The sequence below is a fragment of the Quercus lobata genome, chromosome 6, assembly GCF_001633185.2.
Source record: "Quercus lobata isolate SW786 chromosome 6, ValleyOak3.0 Primary Assembly, whole genome shotgun sequence".
NCBI lineage: Eukaryota > Viridiplantae > Streptophyta > Magnoliopsida > Fagales > Fagaceae > Quercus > Quercus lobata.
In genome coordinates, this window is record NC_044909.1 from 11588669 (window position 1) to 11611571 (window position 22903).

General features: G+C 34.0%; 1 protein-coding gene across 2 annotated transcripts; it reads left to right on the forward strand.

The window, feature by feature from the left end:
• The first annotated feature begins 4514 nt into the window (after positions 1 to 4514).
• LOC115994119 (serine/threonine-protein phosphatase 4 regulatory subunit 3-like) lies at positions 4515 to 21319 on the forward strand. 2 transcript variants are annotated; one of them, XM_031118148.1, is made up of 24 exons: positions 4515 to 4914; positions 7537 to 7617; positions 7753 to 7852; positions 7966 to 8050; positions 8157 to 8206; positions 10096 to 10175; positions 13003 to 13062; positions 13324 to 13423; positions 13519 to 13596; positions 14150 to 14217; positions 14331 to 14399; positions 14483 to 14560; positions 14641 to 14736; positions 15922 to 15992; positions 16168 to 16245; positions 16371 to 16464; positions 17526 to 17624; positions 18292 to 18509; positions 18606 to 18720; positions 19322 to 19453; positions 19537 to 19644; positions 19717 to 19826; positions 19908 to 20009; positions 20123 to 21319. In XM_031118148.1, the coding sequence occupies exons 1-24, from the start codon at positions 4867 to 4869 to the stop codon at positions 20652 to 20654; spliced, it is 2652 nt and encodes an 883-aa protein (XP_030974008.1). In that variant the 5' UTR covers positions 4515 to 4866; the 3' UTR covers positions 20655 to 21319. The 2 variants fall into 2 exon arrangements, with proteins under 2 accessions (XP_030974008.1, XP_030974009.1); XM_031118149.1 differs by lacking the exons at positions 18292 to 18509; positions 18606 to 18720; positions 19322 to 19453; ... (2 more) ...; positions 19908 to 20009; positions 20123 to 21319 and having other exon boundaries at positions 16376 to 16464; positions 17526 to 17615.
• The last annotated feature ends 1584 nt before the right edge of the window (positions 21320 to 22903 follow it).

The following is a 22903-nucleotide window of genomic DNA, read 5'->3' on the forward strand; positions in this document are numbered from 1 at the left end:
AATCATATTGCCTGGGCCTTTTACGTACGAACCCACTACTGCTTAGGTTCGTCACCAAATCGTGTCCTTACACTTATTTATATGTATATTTTTTTAAAAGGAAAGAAAGATACGTATATTTTTTTAAAAGGAAAGAAAGATACATGTAAATAATGAATGTGATGGACTAAGCAAGTGGCATTAGCAAAAATGGAATATTCACAAGGGAGCTTCGTTACAACTTACAAGTCAATGGAAACCTTTCCTTGAAAGTACATATATATTTCTTTTCTCTCCAACCAGAACATATACTCCATTCAAAGTTTTTTTTTTTTAAAAAAAAAAACTCCATTCAAAGTATTATTCACACATATAAAAAAATATGCATAAATTACTCACCTAATTTAGCATAAAGAGAGAATTATAACTTTCCTAACTTTTCCATTGATTCGTAACTGTTAATAATGCCTTAAACACTATCAAATGAGTTAACCCCATTATTAGCGCACACACCTTATTACTTATTGACTAACTTTAGTACCTAAATACTTTAGAATAATTCTATAGGAAAGATTACATTATGATTTGTCCTTGAAAATGTCCTCGATCAGGCCCTCATTTCCTATATGTTGGGTAGATTAAGTTCTACTACCTAACAATGTTTATAAGGTAAAGTTTAGGTAAAATTTTTTAGATGGTTTATTTCAAAATTTTAATTAAATTTAGTTATATAATTGCATTAGTTAATAAGTCACATAATTGAATTTAATTATATTGGAGACAAACCTAATATACCTCACACATATTTAAATTATGCTTCATATTATGTATTCCCACCTTTTTCATACAATCATTTAATACAAAAATTTCTTAATATGTTTTCATGTAGTAAGTTATGATTAGTGTAATAACACTTTCTGATGTAGGCTTGGAAAGATAATTCTGATTATATATTACCAAATAAACAACCTAGTTATTAGTTGCAAAAGATAAAAAAAAAATTAATTAGTTGCAATCAATTTTGTTTTTAATTTTTAAAAAGCTGTGAAAAAATTGTATCACTAATAAATTTATGGTGGACTAAATGAGATCATTTATGCCACGTGTCCCTTTTCGCTACCTGATAGTAGTGTTTCTTAAAGTGACAAAAAATCCACATAGTAAAATCTTAAAAAGGGAATTTAAAGAACAACACCTAAGTACTGTATCTAAGTTTTACTTATTTAAAATATATATATATATATATATATAAATAAATAATGAATGTGATGGACTAAGCAAGGGGCATTAGCAAAAATGGAATATTCACAAGGGAGCTTCCTTACAACTTACAAGTCAATGGAAACCTTTCCTTGAAAGTACATACATATTTCTTTTCCCTCCAACCAGAACAAATACTCCATTCAAAGTATTATTCACACATATCAAAAAATATATATAAATTACTCACCCAATTTAGCATAAAGAGAGAATTTTAACTTTCCTAACTTTTCCATTGATTCGTAACTGTTAATAATGCCTTAAACACTATCAAATGAGTTAACCCCATTATTAGCACACACACCTTGTTACTTAATACTTATTGACTAACTTTAGTACCTAAATACTTTAGAATAATTCTATAGGAAATCGAATAAAAAAAAAATTCTATAGGAAAGAGTAAAGACTATATTATGATTTATCCTTGAAAATGTCCTTGATCAGGCTCTCATTTCCTATATGTTGGGTAAACTAAGTTCTACTACTTAACAATGTTTATAATGTAAAACTTAGGTACAATTTTTAGATGGTTTATTTCAAATTTCTGATTAAATTTAGTTATATAGTTATGTTACTTAATCAGTTACATAATTGAATTTAATTATATTGGGGACAAACCTAATATAGGTCACACATATTTAAATTATGCTTCATATTATATATTCCCACCTTTTTCATACAATCATTTAATACACAAATTTCTTAATATATTTTTCATGTAGTAAGTTATGATTAGTGAAATAACATTTTTTGATGTAGGCTTGGAAAGATAATGCTGATTTATATTACTGAATAACCAACTAAGTTATTAGTCGCAATCACCAAAAAAAAAAAAAAAAAAACTGTGATAAAAATTGTATCACCGATAAATTTACAGTTGAATAATGGGATCATTTATGCCACGTGTTTCTTCCCGCCACCTGTTAGTTGTGTTTCTTAAAGTGACAACGCGGTCCCGGAATTTCACTGCCATGCCACGACCCACGACAGTGGAGCATTCAGCATTGCAATGTGATTTTTTTTATTTATATTGTTTTTGGGCTAGGAAAAAAAAAGGGGTGAAGATATTATCGTTGAAAGGACATAAAGATTCTCTCCTTTTCTGAATTGTAACAGTGCCACCAAAGACCAATCCCCCATTGCCACGATGCATCTCATCATCAGAGATGACAATCCAACTTGGTTGTACTGCTTTTGCTGCTATATCCTAAATTTTAGTATCACAATTTTAGCCAAAAATAAATAAATAAATAAATAAAATGTGAAAGTAATAAATAGTTGATCATGATTTATTATGTAAGATAATTGTAGAATTAGTTGTAGTTTAGTTTGTGGAACAAGAATCACTCCAACGATATTTTATATGTCAAATTGTTAGTAGACAAAAAAAAATATTAATAATAAATACAAACGTACTGTCACCTAAAATTTGGTGCATTTTGGGAAGTTTTGATTTTTTTTTTTAATGTTTTAGCTTTTAGCTTTTAGCTTTATTGAAATAAATTATCATTTTTTTATGTTTTTTAATGCACTTAACATAAAAGTTACAAAAAAAAAAAAAGTGTATATTTTGGCATCAACATTTAGTTATTTGTTGATTTTTCTTTCTAGAAAATGTATTAACTATAAAAGCATACTTGTAATTTCAAAAATTGAAATGAAGTCACAAGTGATATTTAAAAAAAATTGTACATTAAAACTAAATAATTAAGCTGGACCCAAAAAAAAAAAAAAAACCCTATATATTTGATAAAGTTTACACAAATAATCTATTAGAAATAAGCACCTAGCAATTCTCGTTCAGATACTTGCAAAAAAAGTAATGCTATGTCCACAACATTTTTACAAAAAAATGTAGATAGCAAGCTGTTACAGGCTATTACTAATAATAAACAAAAATAATAATTTTAGTGGTTGGCCCAAAATAGAACCAGTAATAGTTTACCAAATAAGAATTGTAGTGAAAACGTTGTTGTGAGGCCTATGGCCTAAAGTAACAGGTTGGGCCTTGGACCCATTTGAGGACACCAGCCCATCCGAGGAGTTAACGTGGCTTAAGCAATCCATGTTAAACAACACTGGAAACAAAGAAAACAGGTTCGAGAAGGAATTTCTCTTCGGACACTGAAAATCTGGGGCGAAAGAACATCCAAGCCACTAAAGCCCATCCCTTAAATACGTGAAAAAGAAGGAAACACAAAATATCTAAGCAAAAGTTGCCACCACCACATTGAATGCACTACAGTTACTTTCCTTACCGCATTAATGTGGAGAAGACCCCTGAACAGTGTTACCTTGGCTACCGCAACTCACAAAGTACTAAAAGAGGTGTCTGATGGGACAGATGCTCAAGTGGAGGTTTTGATGATCGACAAGTGTAAAACCCAGATGATAAGAAAATGCCTATATAATGTGTAGAAGCCCCCATAAGAGAAGGGAGGAAGAAAGGAGGAGAGAGTACTGTAGCATGCAAAAGAACCTCACTGCATTGATCCGTATATACAAATTAAGTGTTTAGCCCTATCCGATCGTGTGATCTTTCAATATAATTGCTTTTGCTCTTGTTCATGTGTTACTTTATTCCATGTAATACCCCGTTTAACTTATTAAAACCTAGTTCTTTGATCCATACTCTACAAAAAATTTATTGTGTTGGGCTATTTGGACCAAGACTTACAAAATAGGGGTTTGGGCTCCAAATCGTGCACCTACAATTGTGTAGTAGCATTTTTGTGATGAAATGTTCCAAACCTGATGCCATACATAGAAGAAAAGTTCTACATTCATAATATTTTCACAACACTTTTATATATGATAAGTTATTATTGGTTTTAATTATAACATACCACACTAATAATAAACCGGAAAAATCTACTGTTTGTCATTTTTTAGCTCATAAACACGTGTTATATAATCCGGGAACCAATTAGTGAAACCCGTGTGTGTCTTTGAGTCACAGGCTGGTAAGGGACCCACAATTTCTCCCACAAAGCTCTCCGCACTCACTCCCTTGTGATTGGATCGCGAAAAGAAAGAAAGCGCGAGAGAGAGAGAGAGAGAGAGAGAGCCAGTATATGCGCCACCACAAGTCCACAACACAACACTTTTAAAATGGCACACCCCAAGTAATTTCACTAAACACACAAGGTCATTTCCGGAAATCCAAAAAAAAAAAAAAAAAAAAACCAATTTCCCCAACATGCGTAATGGTTTTTTTTTTCCCCTCTACTTTTCTCTTTCCTCTCTTAATCGAAAGAAGGTCGGGCACAGAGAGAGAGAGAGAGAGAGAGAGAGAGTAAAAACACTTAGCACAGAAAAAAAAAATAAAGAGAGAGAGAGAGAGGGAGAGAGTTTTTCACAGTTCTATCTATTTTAATGGCGGTTAGGGTTTTTCATTGATCCCCCAAATCCCTTTCTAGAAAAACCTTAATTCTTTTGTTTCTTCTCTCTTTCTCCTCTCTTTTTGTTTTAAAAAAAAAATTAACAAACACACACAAAAAAAAAAGAAAAGAAAACCCTAATTTGAACTTTCTAGAAGCGCGTCTCTCCATTTCGATTCGGATTAAATTTCTCGAAAATTTCGGGGCTTCGAATTCGAAAATCGCGAATACAGGAGCTGCTTCCTCCATGGGCGCTCCAGAGAAGTCACAGGCCAACGCCAGCAATTCGATGCAGGTGAGTTCCAGTTTAGTTGAAATCGAAGCCTCATTACTTTTTTTGCCCTAAAATTGAGCTTGATTTAGATACTCTATGTTTTGTTGCTGGCCCTTTTGAAGCTTTGTGTTTGGTGTTACTGTTAGTCTATGAATTATATAATTTTTTTTTGTTGGGTTTAATTATGTACTTTCGGTTAATTTAATTGTGGTGGATTTAGATTAATTTTTATTGAGTCAGTGTAAAATATTTCTAATTTGATTCGATTAGGGTTTTCTTTGTAATTGGGTTGTGTTGTGTTGCGTTGCCATGTATTGGTTTTTTTTTTCGTTAATCAATTTTTTAGTTCGTTAGTTGCTAAAACAGTTAAGTTGCCTGAAAATGTCAAAACGAGTAATATTGTCGTGGCCCTGGTCCTGATATGTTTCGAAGTAATTGTTTGTTGAAGTTTTTAGCAAAATTACTACAGTAAATTGAAGGATTGGGTTAGATATGAACTACTTTTCCAGTGGGACAGGATTAATAATTGTAGTCTGAACTGCTAATGAGCTCTAGCTCAAATGGCACATTGTCCCCTTTTAAGGGCAAGGTGGAGGGTGAGGTTGTGGGTTCAATACCCACTGGGTGGTCTGAGCTTAACTGTACGGGTATTTTCATATGTTGATTGAATTTGATCCTCAGAGTGGAGAATGAGTTAAAGCTTGAAGTTTGGCCTTGTGTTGGACAGTCTAGGCTTGAAGTTTGGAAATTTTTAGTTGTTTTTTTAATTTATGCTTGAGCGGAAGCTCTATATGCAACATTTTGCACAAGTGTTTTTAAGCTCAATTTTTGAATTTCCATCCCCATTTTGAGTTTGATTTGGTGAGGGCTCATAATTTTGAAACAAATTTGATTTTGTTTGATAATATTGTTTGTTTTCCAGATATTGGTGTTTGTTGCTATCTTGGTGAGTCATGGATTTGTTTCTCGGTGCATAAGTCTCTAGTCCCCACTGTTCAAATTTCCTTTAAAATGACAACTTTCTTTGGTGGAATAGACTCAGTTAATCTGATATTTTTATGGGATGGCTAACTTTTTCTTGGACTTCAATACTCTTGAATAAAAAACTTTTTAACACTGCATTGAGACAATGCCATGTGCTGCTGATTTGGCCTTAATTTCATCTGTATTACATCTACCATATTAGGAGTTAGGACTCACTTTAGTTTTAAATTCTATTTATACTCTCTTTAAAATGAACATATGGTAACTATTACCATTCATCCTCTTACTCTATTTCTTTTTGATCCACTATCTTGTGGGGGGTTCGAGGGATATCCTAGCGGATTTAACACCTCTTGTGGTGTTTGGCCACTAGAATTCTAACCCACTATCTCCCCTCCCCTATTCACCTAGGAAAAACAAAAAGTCCACACTTTTATGCATATATATGTGAGTTTTTATAATGCCAGCTTCACCCTAGTAAGATGTGCTCGATATTTATTGTTATTCCTCTTTAGGATATTCTCTCATTACCATACATACAAAGATTACAAATATTACTTATCAAAAAGGAAAAACAGGTTTGCAAATGTGCTTGAGCATGAACATGAGAGAGAGAGAGAGAGAGCACTCTTATTGTTCTAACATTCCAACATTCGATAACTACAATTGGAATCAGAGGAAATTAGCTTCAGATATATAACAACTTAACTCTTGCACAATCAAAAAATCTTTACTAGAGCAGATTACTTTCATCACCAGGACATCTTTACCAGAGCTGAGAACTTGGTTAGCAAAGGAATCTTTGCACATATTTGTTATTGGAAATACCCTTATGTAATTGACTTACGTGGATGTGGGAGCTCTTTATAGACTTATGATTCAAATTTGAGTACTTATGTCAAGATTCTATTTATAATTTCATGTAGTTGACATAGAGCTCTTCATAATCTTAGGATTTAAATTTGGTACTGATGTTTTGATTCTGTTTTAAATTCATGTAGTTATATTTGTTCAATTGGCCAAAGCAGGCGGGCTATCATGTATTAAAAATATGGCTGATGTGGCACTGCCAAATAAGGTGCCATGTTAGTTTGTAATACAGATTTTTGCTAAGTGTTTGTACCTAAGTATTACTCTGATGTTAGCATATTAGTGAGTACCATTTCTTTACTTTTATTTTTTGATAAATGACCATAGTCCTTATGTTTGCAGGATTTTTAATAGCTCCAGATTCTTTTATAGCTTACTTGCACGGTTTTGCTTTTCAAATTCTTGCATTCAATTACACAGGGTAGCTCTAAATTTGTTATATGCTTATTAGTTTTCAAAAATCATAAGAGTTACCCTTTGTTCAATCAGCATGATTTTTTGGGTTTTTGCTGAGTAGTTATAAGGACGACTTTGTTGTGGTTGATGTGCAATTGCCTTATTACTTATTGTCCTTTATGCTATCCAGCATTATTTTTAATTTATGTTTGTTATCTTTTGATGTGCTATCTTCTTATCCAATTTGAAATTTTGGGGATGCTTAGCTGCTTCGCAAGTTTTCCTGGAGTCGAAGTTCTGCTCTTTTGAAATTTATGCTTATTGCTTATGTTGACTGGATAACTGATAGAAGTAGCCCGTATAATTCTTTTCATTATTATTTTTTAATTTCAGCGTGTAAAGGTCTACCGTTTGAATGATGATGGGAAATGGGATGACCAAGGCACTGGGCACGTCAGTGTTGACTATATGGAGGTTCATTCATATCTTAATCTTCTTTGATGTTTTCTGACATTGACAAGCAGAATTTAGATTCCAAAGAGTTCTCATTCTAAAAATCTATCTAAAATATTCCATGCATTTTGATTTATTGCAAAATTTATATCACAGCGATCAGAAGAGTTGGGTTTGTTTGTTGTTGATGAAGAAGACAATGAGACATTACTTTTGCATCGTATCAGCTCAGATGACATTTACAGAAAGCAAGAAGGTATTTTTGTGTTCCACAGATGAATTGTTGGATTTTTCTTTTCCTGTTGTAGCCAATATTTTATGCCAAGTGGTTTAAATGTCAGGCTGATAAGTACTTCTATTTATATTTAGATACCATTATTTCATGGAGAGATCCAGAATATTCGACGGAATTGGCACTTAGCTTTCAAGAGACCACTGGATGCACTTACATATGGTAATAACTAAATATTTATTATTCACAAATCTTTTTTTCTTCCCTTGAAAAATTTCTGCTTCAGCCATCATTAATGCCTACTAAATATCATGTCTGTTTTATTTAGGGACAATATCTGCAATGTGCAAAGAAATCTGCATTTTAATACTCTTAACAGTAAGTATTTGCAAGATTTAAAAATTTTCATTTTGTAATCTATTGATTTGCATCTTGATTCTTAACCTTTGTCTATCTTGAAGCTTATTATCTCCAGGTGAAATACCTTAGATGCATCTTGAACCTTTGTATATCAATAATCTTTCAACTTACTCCCCCCCACTTTACCTTGTGTTTTGGGTTCAGAATTAAGTGACTTATATAGAAATGGGAGTGTTATATAAGCATGTAAGCTCAACTTCTAGATTCATCCCAAAAAAAAGCTCAACTTCTAGAAGAATAAAGCTGAAAGGCAGCTGAAAGAGAAATGCCTGTCATCCATGAAATAATTTGACATAGTCAACGATATATAGTAGCTTCCCCATCAAAAACTATATATAGTAGTTTCTTATTTGTAGTAGTGAAGCCCTTAAACAAATCTTCTAGCAGTAGGGAAACACCAACAACAGCCAATTTGACCGTATTGACAATCACAACCTTGGACTCCATCTTGAAGCTGTAAAAATGCTTTCTACTTTCTTTCTTCTAGATGGGCCATACCTGCGGGCTCATCAGCCAGTATAATTCAAATCCAAGCAAGTATGAGTTTCAGAGGATCTACTAGACACATTTCCTATGGAGGAATATTTAGACTGTAAAGGTACCTAGCAAGATTGCTTTCTTTGCGTGGACAGCAGTGAGGGTTAATAATTTAACTGTGGATATTATTCGGTAACAATCCCTTAAGATTATTGATTGGTGTTGCGTGTGTGAGAGTAACTGAGAGTTGGTAGATCATTTTCTTTTGCATAATTGTGGAAATTTGTGTTTACCCTTTTTTTGGGGGGGGGGGGGGGGTGGTTTTCATGTGTCATACTGAAAATAGTTATTCAGCTGTTGGAGTGTTGGCAAGGAAAATGTCGATGTTATAGAAACTTGGAAATTACTGCATCGTGTGTTGTGGACCATTTGGTAAGTGAGGGATAGAACTTTTGATGGTGTTGAACAGCCTATTCATGTAGTTAAGCCAATAATGTTATGGTCTTTGAATGAGGGGAGGGAACAAAATACCCGCACTTTTGAGGATGTTGAGAAATCTGCTGATATTTTGAAGTCTTTGCTAGTTGGGACATTATTTGGGTGGTCTCATACTTGGGGTTTTACACAATGTATTTCCATTTTTGATTTCGTGTATTCTATTTCTGTTTGATTTGTTTGTATTTGTTTCTATTACATTCTGTTCATCATTGTGAACATGACACACTTTTTTTAATGAAGATATCTATTACCTATCAAAAAAAAAAAAAAAGAGTGGATGATTGCCTGGCAGCATCCCTTAGTGTATATATATATATATATATATATTTTAAAATATTTTGTAGATCTTCTGAGTCAAAAAAGAGCATGTAATTCTTCCAGAGTAGGTCAAGCCGCATATTGTGATGTGATCTATTTCCTCTTTTGAATAAAATTCTATTTTACTTATATATTAAAAAAAAAAAAATCCAAGAGTTTGGTCCATGTGTAAGAAGTAAATAGGAACTGTATACATTAATGGTTCAAATTAATTTGCAAGGATATCTGACTTGTAATAATCTAATTTATTGTATCCATGGTAAGAAATTTTTTCCATAGTGGTGGTGCAAATAAAGAATCAAATTTCTGGAGGGAATTGAAGATTTATGACAAGTTTCACAAGGAATCAAATAACTTTCACAATTGAGAGTTCCTTCTCATTGAGAATAAGTCCAAATTATTAGAAGGAATATCGTCTGATCCATTTGTGCGTTACAAGTTTTTTTATTACATTATTTTATTTTATTTTATTTCTCTTATTCTAGATTGCATTTGGAGTTTTTTAAATTTTTAGGCATGAACCATTATTTATGTTCTCTTTATGATACATGCAGATGATACATTTCACAGTGTGAACAGTGAGTTGAGGGAGTTGCCTGCCGTTGAGCTATCCACACTTCCTCTAATACTTAAGGTTTCAAAAGGATGCTTTATTTTTATCTTAATTTATAGTTGTTTAAATTTTATATTTAATCCTTATTCATTTTTGGCCAAGTAGCTTTACTATGCCTTCGTGTTTTAATGTTTGTAGCATTTAATTTCTGATGTTGTTATCTCTCTGAGTTATTAATTTATCTAGTTTATTTTTTATTATCCTGATATCCTTTAGCTGGATGGGTGTGTGTAAAATCTAACGATCGAGTATGTGAGGCAAGTGGGTTGACAAGGAAAATTTATTCATCACAGTAGCATGCTTTCCATCTTTTTGGTAGCCTGTCTTGTTTAAGTAAAAACAGATTTCTAGAGTCAGTCAGAGCTTTATACCTCCTTCATGTCCTCATATGAAACTACAGTATGAACAGAAGCTTCGCCAATTTTGATTACTGACATATGGGATAAAACCTTTGAAGGATTGTGATTACTGATATCTTTTTGTGGAAAGTTCGGATTGTGTTGCTTCCATGCTTGGCTTAATGTGCTCCAATACGCCACAAAGGGAGGGTCCAGACATAATGCAACAGAATTTGAGAGGCACTAAGGTTTTTGATGTTTGGTTTTATTATGGTGCACTGTAAGCCCCAAGGGAGATTTCTTTTTCATGAGAGGAATTTGGTGTGCCAAAGCCTTGAAAAGGGTATTTTTCTTTGTGCGGACTGCAGTGTGGGGGAGGATTACTCTCTAGGGATCTTATCATATGCTCTCTTTAAATCAATGAAAACCATATGAAGGTCTTTACAGGCCTCTATATTTTTCTATTAGATGTCTAAGTAAGAAAATAGCTTCCATAGTAGATTGTCATGGCATAGCACAACTCATAAGTTTAATTCCACGGTAATTATACAGTTTTGAATATTTTTCTTGTTCTTATAAATAGGAATTAAAGTACTTCTCCACTCATTAGGCATCTTCAATGGGGATTTCATCTAGTCCCATGGCTTTTCCCATTTTCATCCTCCTTAATGCATCCTTTACCTCGGCCATCCTGATTCTTTGAACAAATCTATGGTTTCCATTCTCCATTGAGTTATCTAAATCACTCCAATGTTTCATATTGCTTCCATTAAAAAGTTTATCAAAATAACTTTTCCATTTCTTTTTATTATGTTCTTTTACTAACACTCTTTGATCTTCATCTTTAATGCACCAAAGACCATTTAAGCCTCTTGTTTTCATTTCCTTTTTCTTAGCAAGTTTATAAATATATGTATGCTTCTCTCCCTCATCCTTTGACACTTTGTAATTTTCATAAAAGTGGTAGTGTCTCTAAATTTAGGCCGGCTTCTATTGTTCTCTCTTTAATTTAATTGCTGCTTGAACCACTGTATTCCACCAAGTCTCCTTAGTAGGTTGCCCACATCCTTTAGTACAAGTAGCCATTTCATTCCACATTTTATCAACGTCTTCGTCTAAATTCCACTTACCTTTTTTGATCATTTTATCTTTAAACACATCTTGTTTCTCTCCCTTCAAAATCCACCACCTATCCTTGGGTTTCTTTGTCTATTATGAGTATCTCTTCTTTTCCATCTTTTAATTTGAATACCATACCTATGTTGAGTGGTTGCGCTCTCTCCTAGTATCACCTTACAATCTTTGCAAAATTCACTATCCACTTCTCGAGTGAGTGAAAAATCTATTTAACCAACGTTTGTCCCACTTTTAAAGGTAATTAAGTGTGATGCTTTCCTTTTTGAACCAAGTGTTCTTTAATATAGAATCATATGTTGTTCCATATCCCTGGCCTGGCCTCCATGAACTCTTTCAAAGCGCCCCCACTATCTTTTCCAACATGGCCATTCAGGTATTCTCCAATAATACATTTCCTGCGTACTTGGGTCTGTTATTGATTGCAATAAATTTTATATTTTTTTATCCAAAATAAAAAAAAAAAAAAAATAAAGCTCTCCTTTAATAATCTTTTCTCTGTGTGGTAACCCTTGGATCAAGTCATCCATGTCCTCCCAAAATTTTTGCTATTGGTTCTTCCAATCCTGTTTGAGGAGCATACGCACTAATTATGTTAATTGTTTCTTCTCCTAGGACAAGTTTTATTAACGAAATTCTATCTTCTATCCTCTTTACCTCAATGACTTCGTTTTTAAGACTTTTTTCTATGATTATCCCTTCCCCATTTATATTTTTATCTTTTCTTGTACGCCACAATTTATATCCAGTATGTTCAATTTTTCTAGATTTCTTGTCTAGCTACGTCGTTTCTTGATGACATTATGTTTTTTCTTCTCCTAGTCATTGTATCTACTAGTTTCATTAGTTTTCTCAGTTAAAGACCCTATATTCCAAGTACCTATTCAAATTTTATTCTCTTGGACAAACTTTTTTACCTGCACCCATCCATCAAAATGTGGGAACTCTTGCCCATTTTTCACTACACGTGAGTGTTGAATCTGTTGATGTAGTGTGTCACTATGGGGATCACCCTAGCTAACCCTTGCCCACTTTTCACTGCACCTGAGGTCTGATGCAACACATTTCTAGTAGGGGACGCCCCACCTAGTATTTGTATAGGATCCATTCATAAAAGAGTGACTAAAATTTTATGTTAGCTGTTAACCTACTGCAGCCAGCCTTTTCCTGAGCTTGGGACTGTCTGAACAAATATGTGACACTAAGCTCAGACAGGTGGAGTTACATGCTATATAGAATTATCTTTTAATTTTTTGGTAGATCCTTTACCTTTTGTTGGAACATCGATTTTCGTGCATCCATTTTCTTTTTAAATATATACGCATGCACCCCGTCACTGGATCATCGAATCAAATTGACAAATCTTTGTTTTGCAGACTGTGGCTGAGAGTGGCATTGCTGATCAGATGCGGCTGACAGAACTCATTGGGAATGATGTAAGTGTTGTATATCTTCTTGATGTATAGTGGGACCTTGCCCATTTAAGATAGTCCAAGTGTGTCCGTTTTAAATAAGATTTTTTTTTCTTCTACATAGTTGTCTAAGACAATATATTTTTTTTGTTTGATGCATTTCATACCTCATTCCTGACCATGTTTTCCTATAATTTTGAAAATTTCCTGACTTAATTATATTTTGGGTGATCAACTTTTCAGATCTTACATTTTTATTTTATTTTCTAAATTTTCTTGGCACAGCAAGAATTTTTTCGAAAGCTGATGGACCTGTTTAGAATCTGTGAGGAGTTGGAGAATGTTGATGGCCTTCACATGATATACAAAATAGTCAAAGGGATTAGTAAGTAATCCTTTTTGTTCTACCATTGTGTCCTTGTTATATGCTACTTCTATGCATATTCCTCATTAGAGTGACTTGTGTGCGGTTACCTACAGTTTTGCTCAATAGTCCTCAGATCTTCGAGAAGATATTTGGTGATGAATTGATCATGGATATTATTGGTGCACTGGAGTGTAAGTTTCAATTTTCATTTGTTTATGATAACCTCTTATATTAGAATGAAGTTTAAATATTTGAGATAATTTTTGTCAATTTTGGTGATTATGAGGCGAATTTTATGTCTGAAACATTCTTTATATAAAATGCTGGGTCAGTCGGGGTTTAAATATATTGTTAGCTTCCATTATATTAGCATGAATGGTTACATTTTTTTTTTTGGATAAGTAAAAATAAATAAATAAATAAATATATATTTGTAGCTGTTAACATTTAAATGACTTTGTTTCTTTTTGTTGAGGGGCAAGAGAGAGAAAGGGGGGATGTTCCTTTTTGTGTCTACTTATTTTTTACATTTCTGCTTCTAACTGTACTGAGTTACTACATTGGGCAGAATCGTTATATTTAATGATTTTATCCTTTAAAACCCCTCTTCTCATTTATGTCATAGTTGTATATTCTGGGTAAGTACACAGAATTTGTGGTAGCTTGGCTGATTTTTTGGTTCTTAGTTCTTTATTTTTTACTAATTCTTTTATCATATTGAACCACTCTAAATGTAACTTGCAGATGATCCAGAGGTCCCTCGTGTCCAACATCATCGTAATTTTTTAAAAGAGCATGTTGTTTACAAGGAGGTAACATCTTTGTAGCTGGTTATTCTTCTCTTTCATGAAAGGGGAGGTTGAGATGGGTGGATGGAAGAATATTGCTATGTGCTAATTTCTGGACATTTTTTCATTTGTTATAGGCCATACCAATTAAAGATCCTTTAGTTCTGTCAAAAATACACCAGACATACAGAGTTGGTTATTTGAAGGTGTGAATCATTCATGACACAACCTTGGATTACTAGCTTTCTTGTTTGTAATTTGAGCAATCCTTTTATATTACCTTGTTTAGGATGTCGTTTTGGCTCGAGTATTGGATGAGGGCACAATTGCAAATCTCAATTCCATAATTCATGGAAACAATGCACTTGTAAGATTTTAAAAGCTCATTCTTTTTAAACATATTGAGTACTATGTTATTTTGCCTCTAATTGTGTTGTTCTCTTGTAGGTTGTTTCTATGTTAAAGGATGACAGTACCTTTATCCAGGAATTATTTGCTAGGTTGAGATCGCCCTCCACTCCTGCAGAGTCTAAGAAGAATTTGGTAATTTTTGAATCTTGAAGTAAATACATCCATTTGTCTTTTTTGTGCATGTTAATAGTATTATGCAATTCCAACATGGTTTTGTGATTAGTCTGCTTAATGCTGTCGGAAATTGCAGTTTGGATTCCTTTTTGTGAATATGCAATCAGTCCCCCCTTGGTACTGCCATAGACTGTCTGAACAATGTTTTGTTTTTATTTTTGGTCATCTTAATTTTTACTCATATTTCGGATGGTCATGGGGTTGGATTGTCCGTGTCTAGATCCTAGACTAAGTGGTGTGTTTGGTTAGAGGTGAAATAGGTAGGATGGAAAAAAGAAAAAGAGAAAATAGGAGAGAAAATTGTTGGGAGAAGTGTTTGGTTGGGAGGGGGAGGGGGGGCCCAGGAGTTTTCTCCCCAGGCCACCAAAACACAATCTCCCCAAATTGGGGAGAAAAAGGGAGAGAAAATTGTGCAAATTTTTTTTGACAAAATTACCAATGTCAAAGCCCACTGTTTACGTGTTACTGCCTTTGGTTCCTATTTATTTATTTTAAATTTCTAACTGGATGTGGCTAATAATTTTTTTTTTTTGCGTGATCTTTGTTTTAATAAACTTGGTGTGATTTTTAAAATTTTTTTTTTTTTTTGCATGATCTTTGTTTTAATAAACTTGGTGTGATTTTTAAAATTTTTTTTTTTAACTAGATAATTTTTTTAATAAGGGCATATGAGTCAATTTATATAAATTACATTTTCTATCCTCTTACTTTTCTTCTCAACCAAACAAAAAAGTTTTCAATCTTTCCACTTTTCCTCCCTCTCAACCAAACACAAATGAGGGAAAATAAAATCTTTTTGATCCTCTCACTTTTTCATCCTACCAATCCAAATGGACCCTAGTGCCTATTTCTCAGTCACTATCTTAATTGATGAACATTTTAAGAGCACTGGTTGTAGAGATAAATTAAGCCGTGAAACTCTTTTCTCCTATGATGTCATGTTGTTATTTCCTTTAAAAACATGCAATTATTGGCTTTTTAAATGATTTTATTTATTCTTAACTTGCGTCGGGATAAAGCAGTAAGATTTTGAGTGTAGTTTGTTAGAGATAGTGGGTATTTGTGGAGTTTCTCCTGGTAATGATAGCGGATCATGTTCTATAACTGTCGATACCAAACCTGTATTTTTTTTCCATGAAATAGGTGTACTTCTTGCACGAGTTTTGTAGTTTAAGCAAGAGCCTGCAGATGGTCCAACAGCTCCGGCTATTTAGGTATGCTATTTCTGCAATTATTTATGTTGATGTAGGTGTTGAATTCTCTCTAGCCAACCCTTTGTATGAAAGTGGTTGCTGCTTAAGTGTTATCTTTGTGATTATCAAATCAGCGCATAGTTTTGCTTTGCATTATTTTACTCGTTTTAAGAGTGAGGGTTTAAAATTCTTGCAGGGATCTCATGAATGAAGGTATCTTTGACATCATCACTGATGCTTTGCAGAGTCAAGACAAAAGGCTTGTATTAACTGGGTAATAGTGAACTCCTATTATAAGTCTATTGCTTTTTGTGTTTTATTAATAAGAACATGTATGTTTACATAATTAATTCAAAAAATAGTCATTGTCCTAATAATAAGTCATTCTAATGGATGCAGGACAGATATCCTTATTCTTTTCTTGAATCAGGATCCAAACCTTCTTCGTTCTTACGTTGTTCGGCAGGAAGGAATTCTACTTTTTGGACTCTTGGTATGCATTGCAATATGGGTCATACACCAAACAGCTCATTTCACTCACCTTAGGAAAATATTCATCAAATGGGGCTGCATCAATGGCCTAACAACTGAAGCATGATTTATAATAATAAAACGCAGGGAATTAGGTGGGGGAAGAGAAGGGGGGGGGGGTGGAGATGAAAAATATGAAACAGATTTAATTAGATAGATATAAAGCTGAGTTTCAACACCATACAGGTTGGTTTAGATTTGCTTATTTGGGGAGATCTTTAATGATAGATGATTTGTGTAGAATATATTTGTGGTATATATGGCAGTCAAAGGTGACCCAGATGCTTGCTGAGGTGCCTTGGCAAGTTGTGGCACCACTAAGGCTCCTCTTAAGGCTCTAAAGCAAGTCACTTGCTTTTAGAGCCTAGGCTATCAAGGTGACCACCTTGTTACAAAACCGATTGTTAGATTAATTAATTTACAGAAACATGTAAAACTTATTGTTAAATTAATTACTTTTCATGATTGATTGTCGGTGTACCTTTTGTATGCTTCCAGGTGTATTGGGGTTGCATCCAGTTTTGTGTTCTTTAATAAAACATTTAGTTAAGAACTGGTAAATATGGTAGTGAAGAATGATGTCTCTCTTATCCTGAATTGGAAAGAGGGCTTGTTATTTGAGCCCTGCATGTAGGTTGCCATCGCTAGTGCTAAGTCAGTATCATAGATGAGTGTAAATGTGTAGACATGTAATATTTAAAAAGATGGAGATGTGGAAACGCTCTAATTAACGAATGCAAAGTCAGTATTGTAGGTGAGTGTAGACTTTTCTTTAACGGTAATGAGTGTCTTGAAAAGTCGTCTGCTTACATTGCCATAATATTTTTTTGACAAGTTTATATTGCCATAATAATAACATTAATTCAAACTTTACTTTGTTCAACTTCATGGGCATACATGGTAGTAAACAGCTGCTGTAGCTAATCAGATCAGATCCTCATTTCTTTGACTCTGCCACCATCTCATTGGAAGGGCACATGTTTACCACCCAATATTTACATAGGGTTGTTTGTTAATGTGTAGGTTAAAGGAATGATTACAGATTTTGAGGAGGACATGCACTGCCAGTTTCTTGAAATTCTTCGCAGTTTACTGGATTCATACACATTGTCTGGAGCACAGGTGCCTGCCTTGACCATTCACTCCTAATATTTCTTTCAATTGCCTTTTCCTGAATTTCTGTTTTCTTGAAGTTTCAGATTTTTTATTTTTTATTTTATTTATTTATTTTTTTTACTCTACTTTATACCCTTTCATTTTGTGCATGTCAGCTTGGCTTGTTTGCGTTGCATATTTCTTTCCATGTAACTAAGCATGAGGTCCATTCTGTAGCTTTTAGCTGAGCCTGAATTTGAACTTGTTCAAAAATAACAAGCCTGAATAAAGCATTTCAAACTTTACTTTGTTGGCAATAAAACCTTCTCCCCTTCCCCCACTCCAAGAAAAGGCTCATATCAGTCTCCTAGCAGTGGAGTTGAAAGATTTGGACCTCTTTTGGGGTATCAATATGTCATCACTGTCACTCTCTCTCTCTCATATGCAAGCATAAAATTTCTGTACTTATTTTGTAATAACCTTGCATTTGGAGTCTGCGACGTGTTTGAGTTTATTTATGCAGGTGTGACATTTTGAATATTGATTTGTATTTTATTATATTTCTGCTGAATTGTTGGAAAAAGTTGTCCGTAAAACTTTCATGTAAGATGGATTTCTTTTCCATGCTTCAGATTAAATATGTTTCTATGTGTTTATTATGTCATTGAGTGTTTGGTCTTGCTGTTTTGTGCAGAGAGATACTATTATAGAGATTTTCTATGAGAAGCATTTGGGTCAACTAATTGATGTTATAACAGCATCTTGTCCTTCGGAAAGCGGAGCTCAATCAAGTGATAAATCTGAAGGATCTGGTGGAAGTATTGGAAATGAAAATTGCACAAAGCCTGAAATACTGTCAAACATATGTGAATTGTTGTGCTTTTGTGTTCTGCACCATCCATACAGGATAAAGTAATATTTTGGATGCTTTCTGTTTAATCATTGATGACTGAATCCTTCTCCAGGCATTTTAACATGTAAATGTGTGGATTTCTCTTCTGTTTGCAGGTGTAACTTTCTCCTTAATAATGTGATAGACAAAGTTTTGCTTTTGACGCGAAGAAGGGAAAGATACCTAGTTGTTGCTGCTGTTCGATTTGTTCGCACTATTCTTTCCCGCAGTGTAAGTAAATTCATCTTGATACTGAATAATATCATTTCTCCATTTTTATTTTAGAAGCTGCGCTCAGTAGAATATTAACTGCAAAAGATTCAATTGAGAGGCAGTTTTTTGTGAGCTGGTGCTACACTTGTAAGAGTGATAGAAGACAGTGGTCATTTGCTTCTGTATTTCTGCTTACTATATGGGAACACTTAGCCCCATTTGGGTGTCTCTCTCCTCTCCTCACTAACCCCCCCCCCCCCAAAAAAAAAAAAAAATCTCCCTCCATCCAAACATAGGGTTAGTGATGACTATCATACATATGTAGTATTAGCAGCCAACTTTATCCATGGAAATTGTGCAAGTTTCTGGCGGGATGGGTGTCTCTCATATGCATGCCATCATCTCAACTGGACATCTTGTGCCTCATTCTGATGTTTATGCATATTTTTTAAGCCCTTAATAATTTCTGTATATTCTGGGAGTCTACTAATTTTATATTGCTAGTTGTTGTTGTGCATTTCATTAGCTTTTACTCTGTTTATTTTGTCTGCAAATTTCCAGTGGACTGGCACATCTTGTGGGCAGTGTATAACAACTCAAATTGTGTGCTTATATGCAGGATGAGCATTTGATTAGTCATATTGTTAAGAACAACCTTCTCAAACCAATTGTGGATGCCTTTGTTAGTAATGGCAATCGTTACAATCTGCTCAACTCTGCAGTATTAGAACTTTTTGAGTACATTCGAAAGGTTCTCATTTTTAATACCTCTTTGCTATTGGATTTTAGATATATCTGGAAGTAATTCTCTACTAATGATCTTGTTCTATGCAGGAAAACCTGAAATTATTGCTTAAATATATAGTTGATTCATTTTGGGACCAGTTGGCCAAATTTGAGAATTTGGTTTCTATTCAGTCACTAAAAGTTAAATATGAGCAGGTATTCTCCAATCATTCTTGATATTTACCATCTTGATTCAGATTTTTTTGGTCCTCACAACTCTGTTTGCAGTCCCTGGAGAATTGTGGAACAAAAGGCACTGGTAATGTGTCAGAGAACAGAAAACGAATTGATGAGCGTGCTCTAGAGAAAGAAGAGGAGGATTATTTCAATGAGGACAGGTACGTATAGGGAAAATATGTTAAGGAATTCTTTGTTTAGGTTTCCTAGCCATAGCCTCTCAATTTGGACATTTAAATCAGTGATGAAGAAGATACAGCATCTGCATCAATGTCACATGCCCAAAAAGTACAGTCTCAACCTGTTTTATCCAATGGAGTAACTACAAGCGGCCCACCATCAAGGTAAAGGAATCTTCTGACCCTGGAAAAATGATGATGATATTTCAGTTTGTGTGTGTATTAATTGTATCAAACCTATGCTTTTGTCTTGATTTATTTCCCCCTTTTTTTTGTAGTCCAAGATCTGGTGGACTGGTTGACTATGAGGATGACGAGGATGATGAAGACTACAGACCACCACCCAGGAAGCAGCCAGAAACTTCTGAAGAAGTTGAAGGAACTATGGAGGCTCTTAGGTTGAAGCGGAAACTGGCATCCAAGGATAACAAGCCTGAGGTGACAAAGAAGCAGCGGTTTGGAAAGAACTCCAGGTCAAAAGATAACGTATTTGCTGCTTTGTGTACAACACTAAGCCAGGCGGTGCTACCCAGTAAGAAAATTGCTAGCACCATGCATGGGACTCCTCATACAACTGATGGTAATCAAAGCACAGGTGAAGAAAATCATCAGGAGAAACCTGCTACTGACACAAGTGGTTCTGATATCCCCACCACTACCGATGAGAACCATAAAGAGAATGAACTGGCTGCTTCTAGAATATGTTCTGATCGCTTGCATAGCAATTCAGACAGTAGGCAGTTGGGTGGAGAGGAGTCTCCATTAATACCATCAAACTCCTCATCTGAAATGGCTGTAAATGGATCCTAATATATTCAGAGCCGTATTCAGCAAGATTGACATTTTCTGTTCTGCTTTCTTCAATTTGTGGCTGTGCTTGGTGGAGGAGTTGTGGGCTACCAAAGGAAACAATGCAGTTCAAAAGAGAAGAACTGAACAAGGGGGGATGAATTTGGTTGATGGCTTTACATTGATAATAGGAGGGGATACTGTATAGAACTACTGAGAGGCAAAAAAGAAATCGGTCGGCACTACAATGTGGGCCCAGTCTCCCCCTTCACTTGGTCTCTCTGATGCTTTGAGCTTCCCAATTGTCTCTTTTGTACAACATTTATCAGCGTTAATTTTCTTCTTCCAATTTTCTCACATGTTTTCTTTGTACTTTTTTCTCCCTTCTAATTACCCTTTATTTTGTCCATTTTTAGCTATGTGAACCATATCATAGAGAGGGCACCAATGGTTTGCCTTGCATAGTTTCTTTGTTCAGTTTTGTGGTGGGTGTGGTTCTTGTAATAGAGAAGGTCTAGTGAATTGGTTAGAGGGCAAAATTTTCTCAAATGTAGTACTAGTGAAATTAATTATAGACCAGTGTAAATTAGATTTTAAACACTTATTATATTGAAGGTTCTTGTTCCAGCATAAAAGCAAGTCAAAACTTGGTGCCACAGTTGCCCTCTCACTTTTTTTCTCCTTTTCTGTTGGGAATAAAAAATTCGGATTTACATCAATTGATGTTCAATGAATTGTTTTCCTTCTGGTATCAAGCGAAGCCTAGTTTAGTTGGCTTTGAAGTTATTAGTTATGTTACCATACTAAAAGATTGGACTGTGACAACCCTATGAATACTTTTTTGTGCACCTTGTTATGTGTAATTGCCTATATGGTAATCCCGAAATTAGGAGATATTGGAGACCCAATCTCTATTTTTTGCGTTAATGAGAAACATGATTGTGCTTGGCCGTGTTTTCAGGTTTATATATAAATAGGCTATTGCCGCCTAAATTTAAAATAATATAATACACAAGATCGGCAATAACTAATTACTATCTCATGAATTTATATGTGAGTATTACACTTGAATTTATATTCAAGTATTTTCTAGCTCTCACGGTGAGTTTTCTACGCACCATAAAAGGGATGATGCATGTATCTTATGTATGAGATGCCTTTTCCCAACTAAGAGCATTAATCTATTTTGAAATGGTATGACTTATTCGTTGTTATCTAAAAGTGTTTGATCTTTTATTTGCACTAAGGGTATGTTTGTTTGGAGGGATTTTAAGGAGGATGGAAAATTGAGGAGAGAAAATTGGAGAGAGTATTTTTAGTAGGTGTTTGGTTAGGAGTGGGGATGGGAAAAAAAAAAGTGGTGGGGCCTGGGTAGAAAATACCCAGGCCCACCAAAATGTTTTCTCCCCAAAATGGAAAGAAAACTGAGAGGAAAACTCTCACGGTATGGAATAGACCAAAATTCCATTTCTTTGCTAGTTTGGTTTTTTTTTTTTTTTTTTTTTTTTTTTTTTTTTTTTTTGGCGGTTATCAAAACTAAAAAAAATTTGTCCTTTTGTTTTGCGGTTTTTTTTCCCTTCTTTTTCTTTGTTTTATTTGTCATTTTTGTACTTCTCATCATCATTATTATTATTATTATTATTATTTGGTGCTCATCTTCCTTTGGCTTGTGCTTCTTTTAAAAAAAATTGAAGTATTCATACACAATTTTTTTAATAACAAAATGTGTTATTTTTTGTTTTATTTAATGGGGATATAATTGTAAATTTATACCAACTTCATTTTCCATCTTATTTTTCCTCTCAACCAAACAAAAGAGTTTCGATCCCTCCACTTTTCCATCTCTACAACCAAATACATACAAGAAAAAACTAAATTTTTTCTATTATCTCACTTTTCTATCATTCTAACCAAACGGACTCTAAGAGTCTATTTGGTTGGAATGAAAACATGAAGAATAAAAAAATGAGGGAGAAAAAGTAGTAAGTGTATGTGTTTAGTTGGAGAGATAGAAAATGGGAAAGTGAATAATTTCTCTCTGGGCTTACTTTTTGGTGAAGATAGAGTTTTCTTCCCAAACTGGGGAGAAAATGGGCATAAGATAGAAAATTACTCATCTGCCACTCTCTCCGCTTACACGCTGGTTTTCTTTTCTTTTCTTTTAAATTTCTTTTATAAGGTTTAAATGTTATTTTTTCTTATAAACTATTAATATTTTTTATTTAATATGAACATAAAAGTGAATTATATAAACACCATTTTCTATAATC

What these genes read in the sequence shown, in the direction of transcription:
- LOC115994119 (XM_031118148.1), top strand. Translation starts at nt 4,867, where the DNA reads ATGGGCGCTCCAGAGAAGTCACAGGCCAACGCCAGCAATTCGATGCAG. An exon ending in CAACAGCTCCGGCTATTTAG is followed by an intron (nt 15,993 to 16,167) that starts GTATGCTATTTC and finishes AAATTCTTGCAG; the next exon opens with GGATCTCATGAATGAAGGTA. An exon ending in CACCATCCATACAGGATAAA is followed by an intron (nt 18,510 to 18,605) that starts GTAATATTTTGG and finishes TTCTGTTTGCAG; the next exon opens with GTGTAACTTTCTCCTTAATA.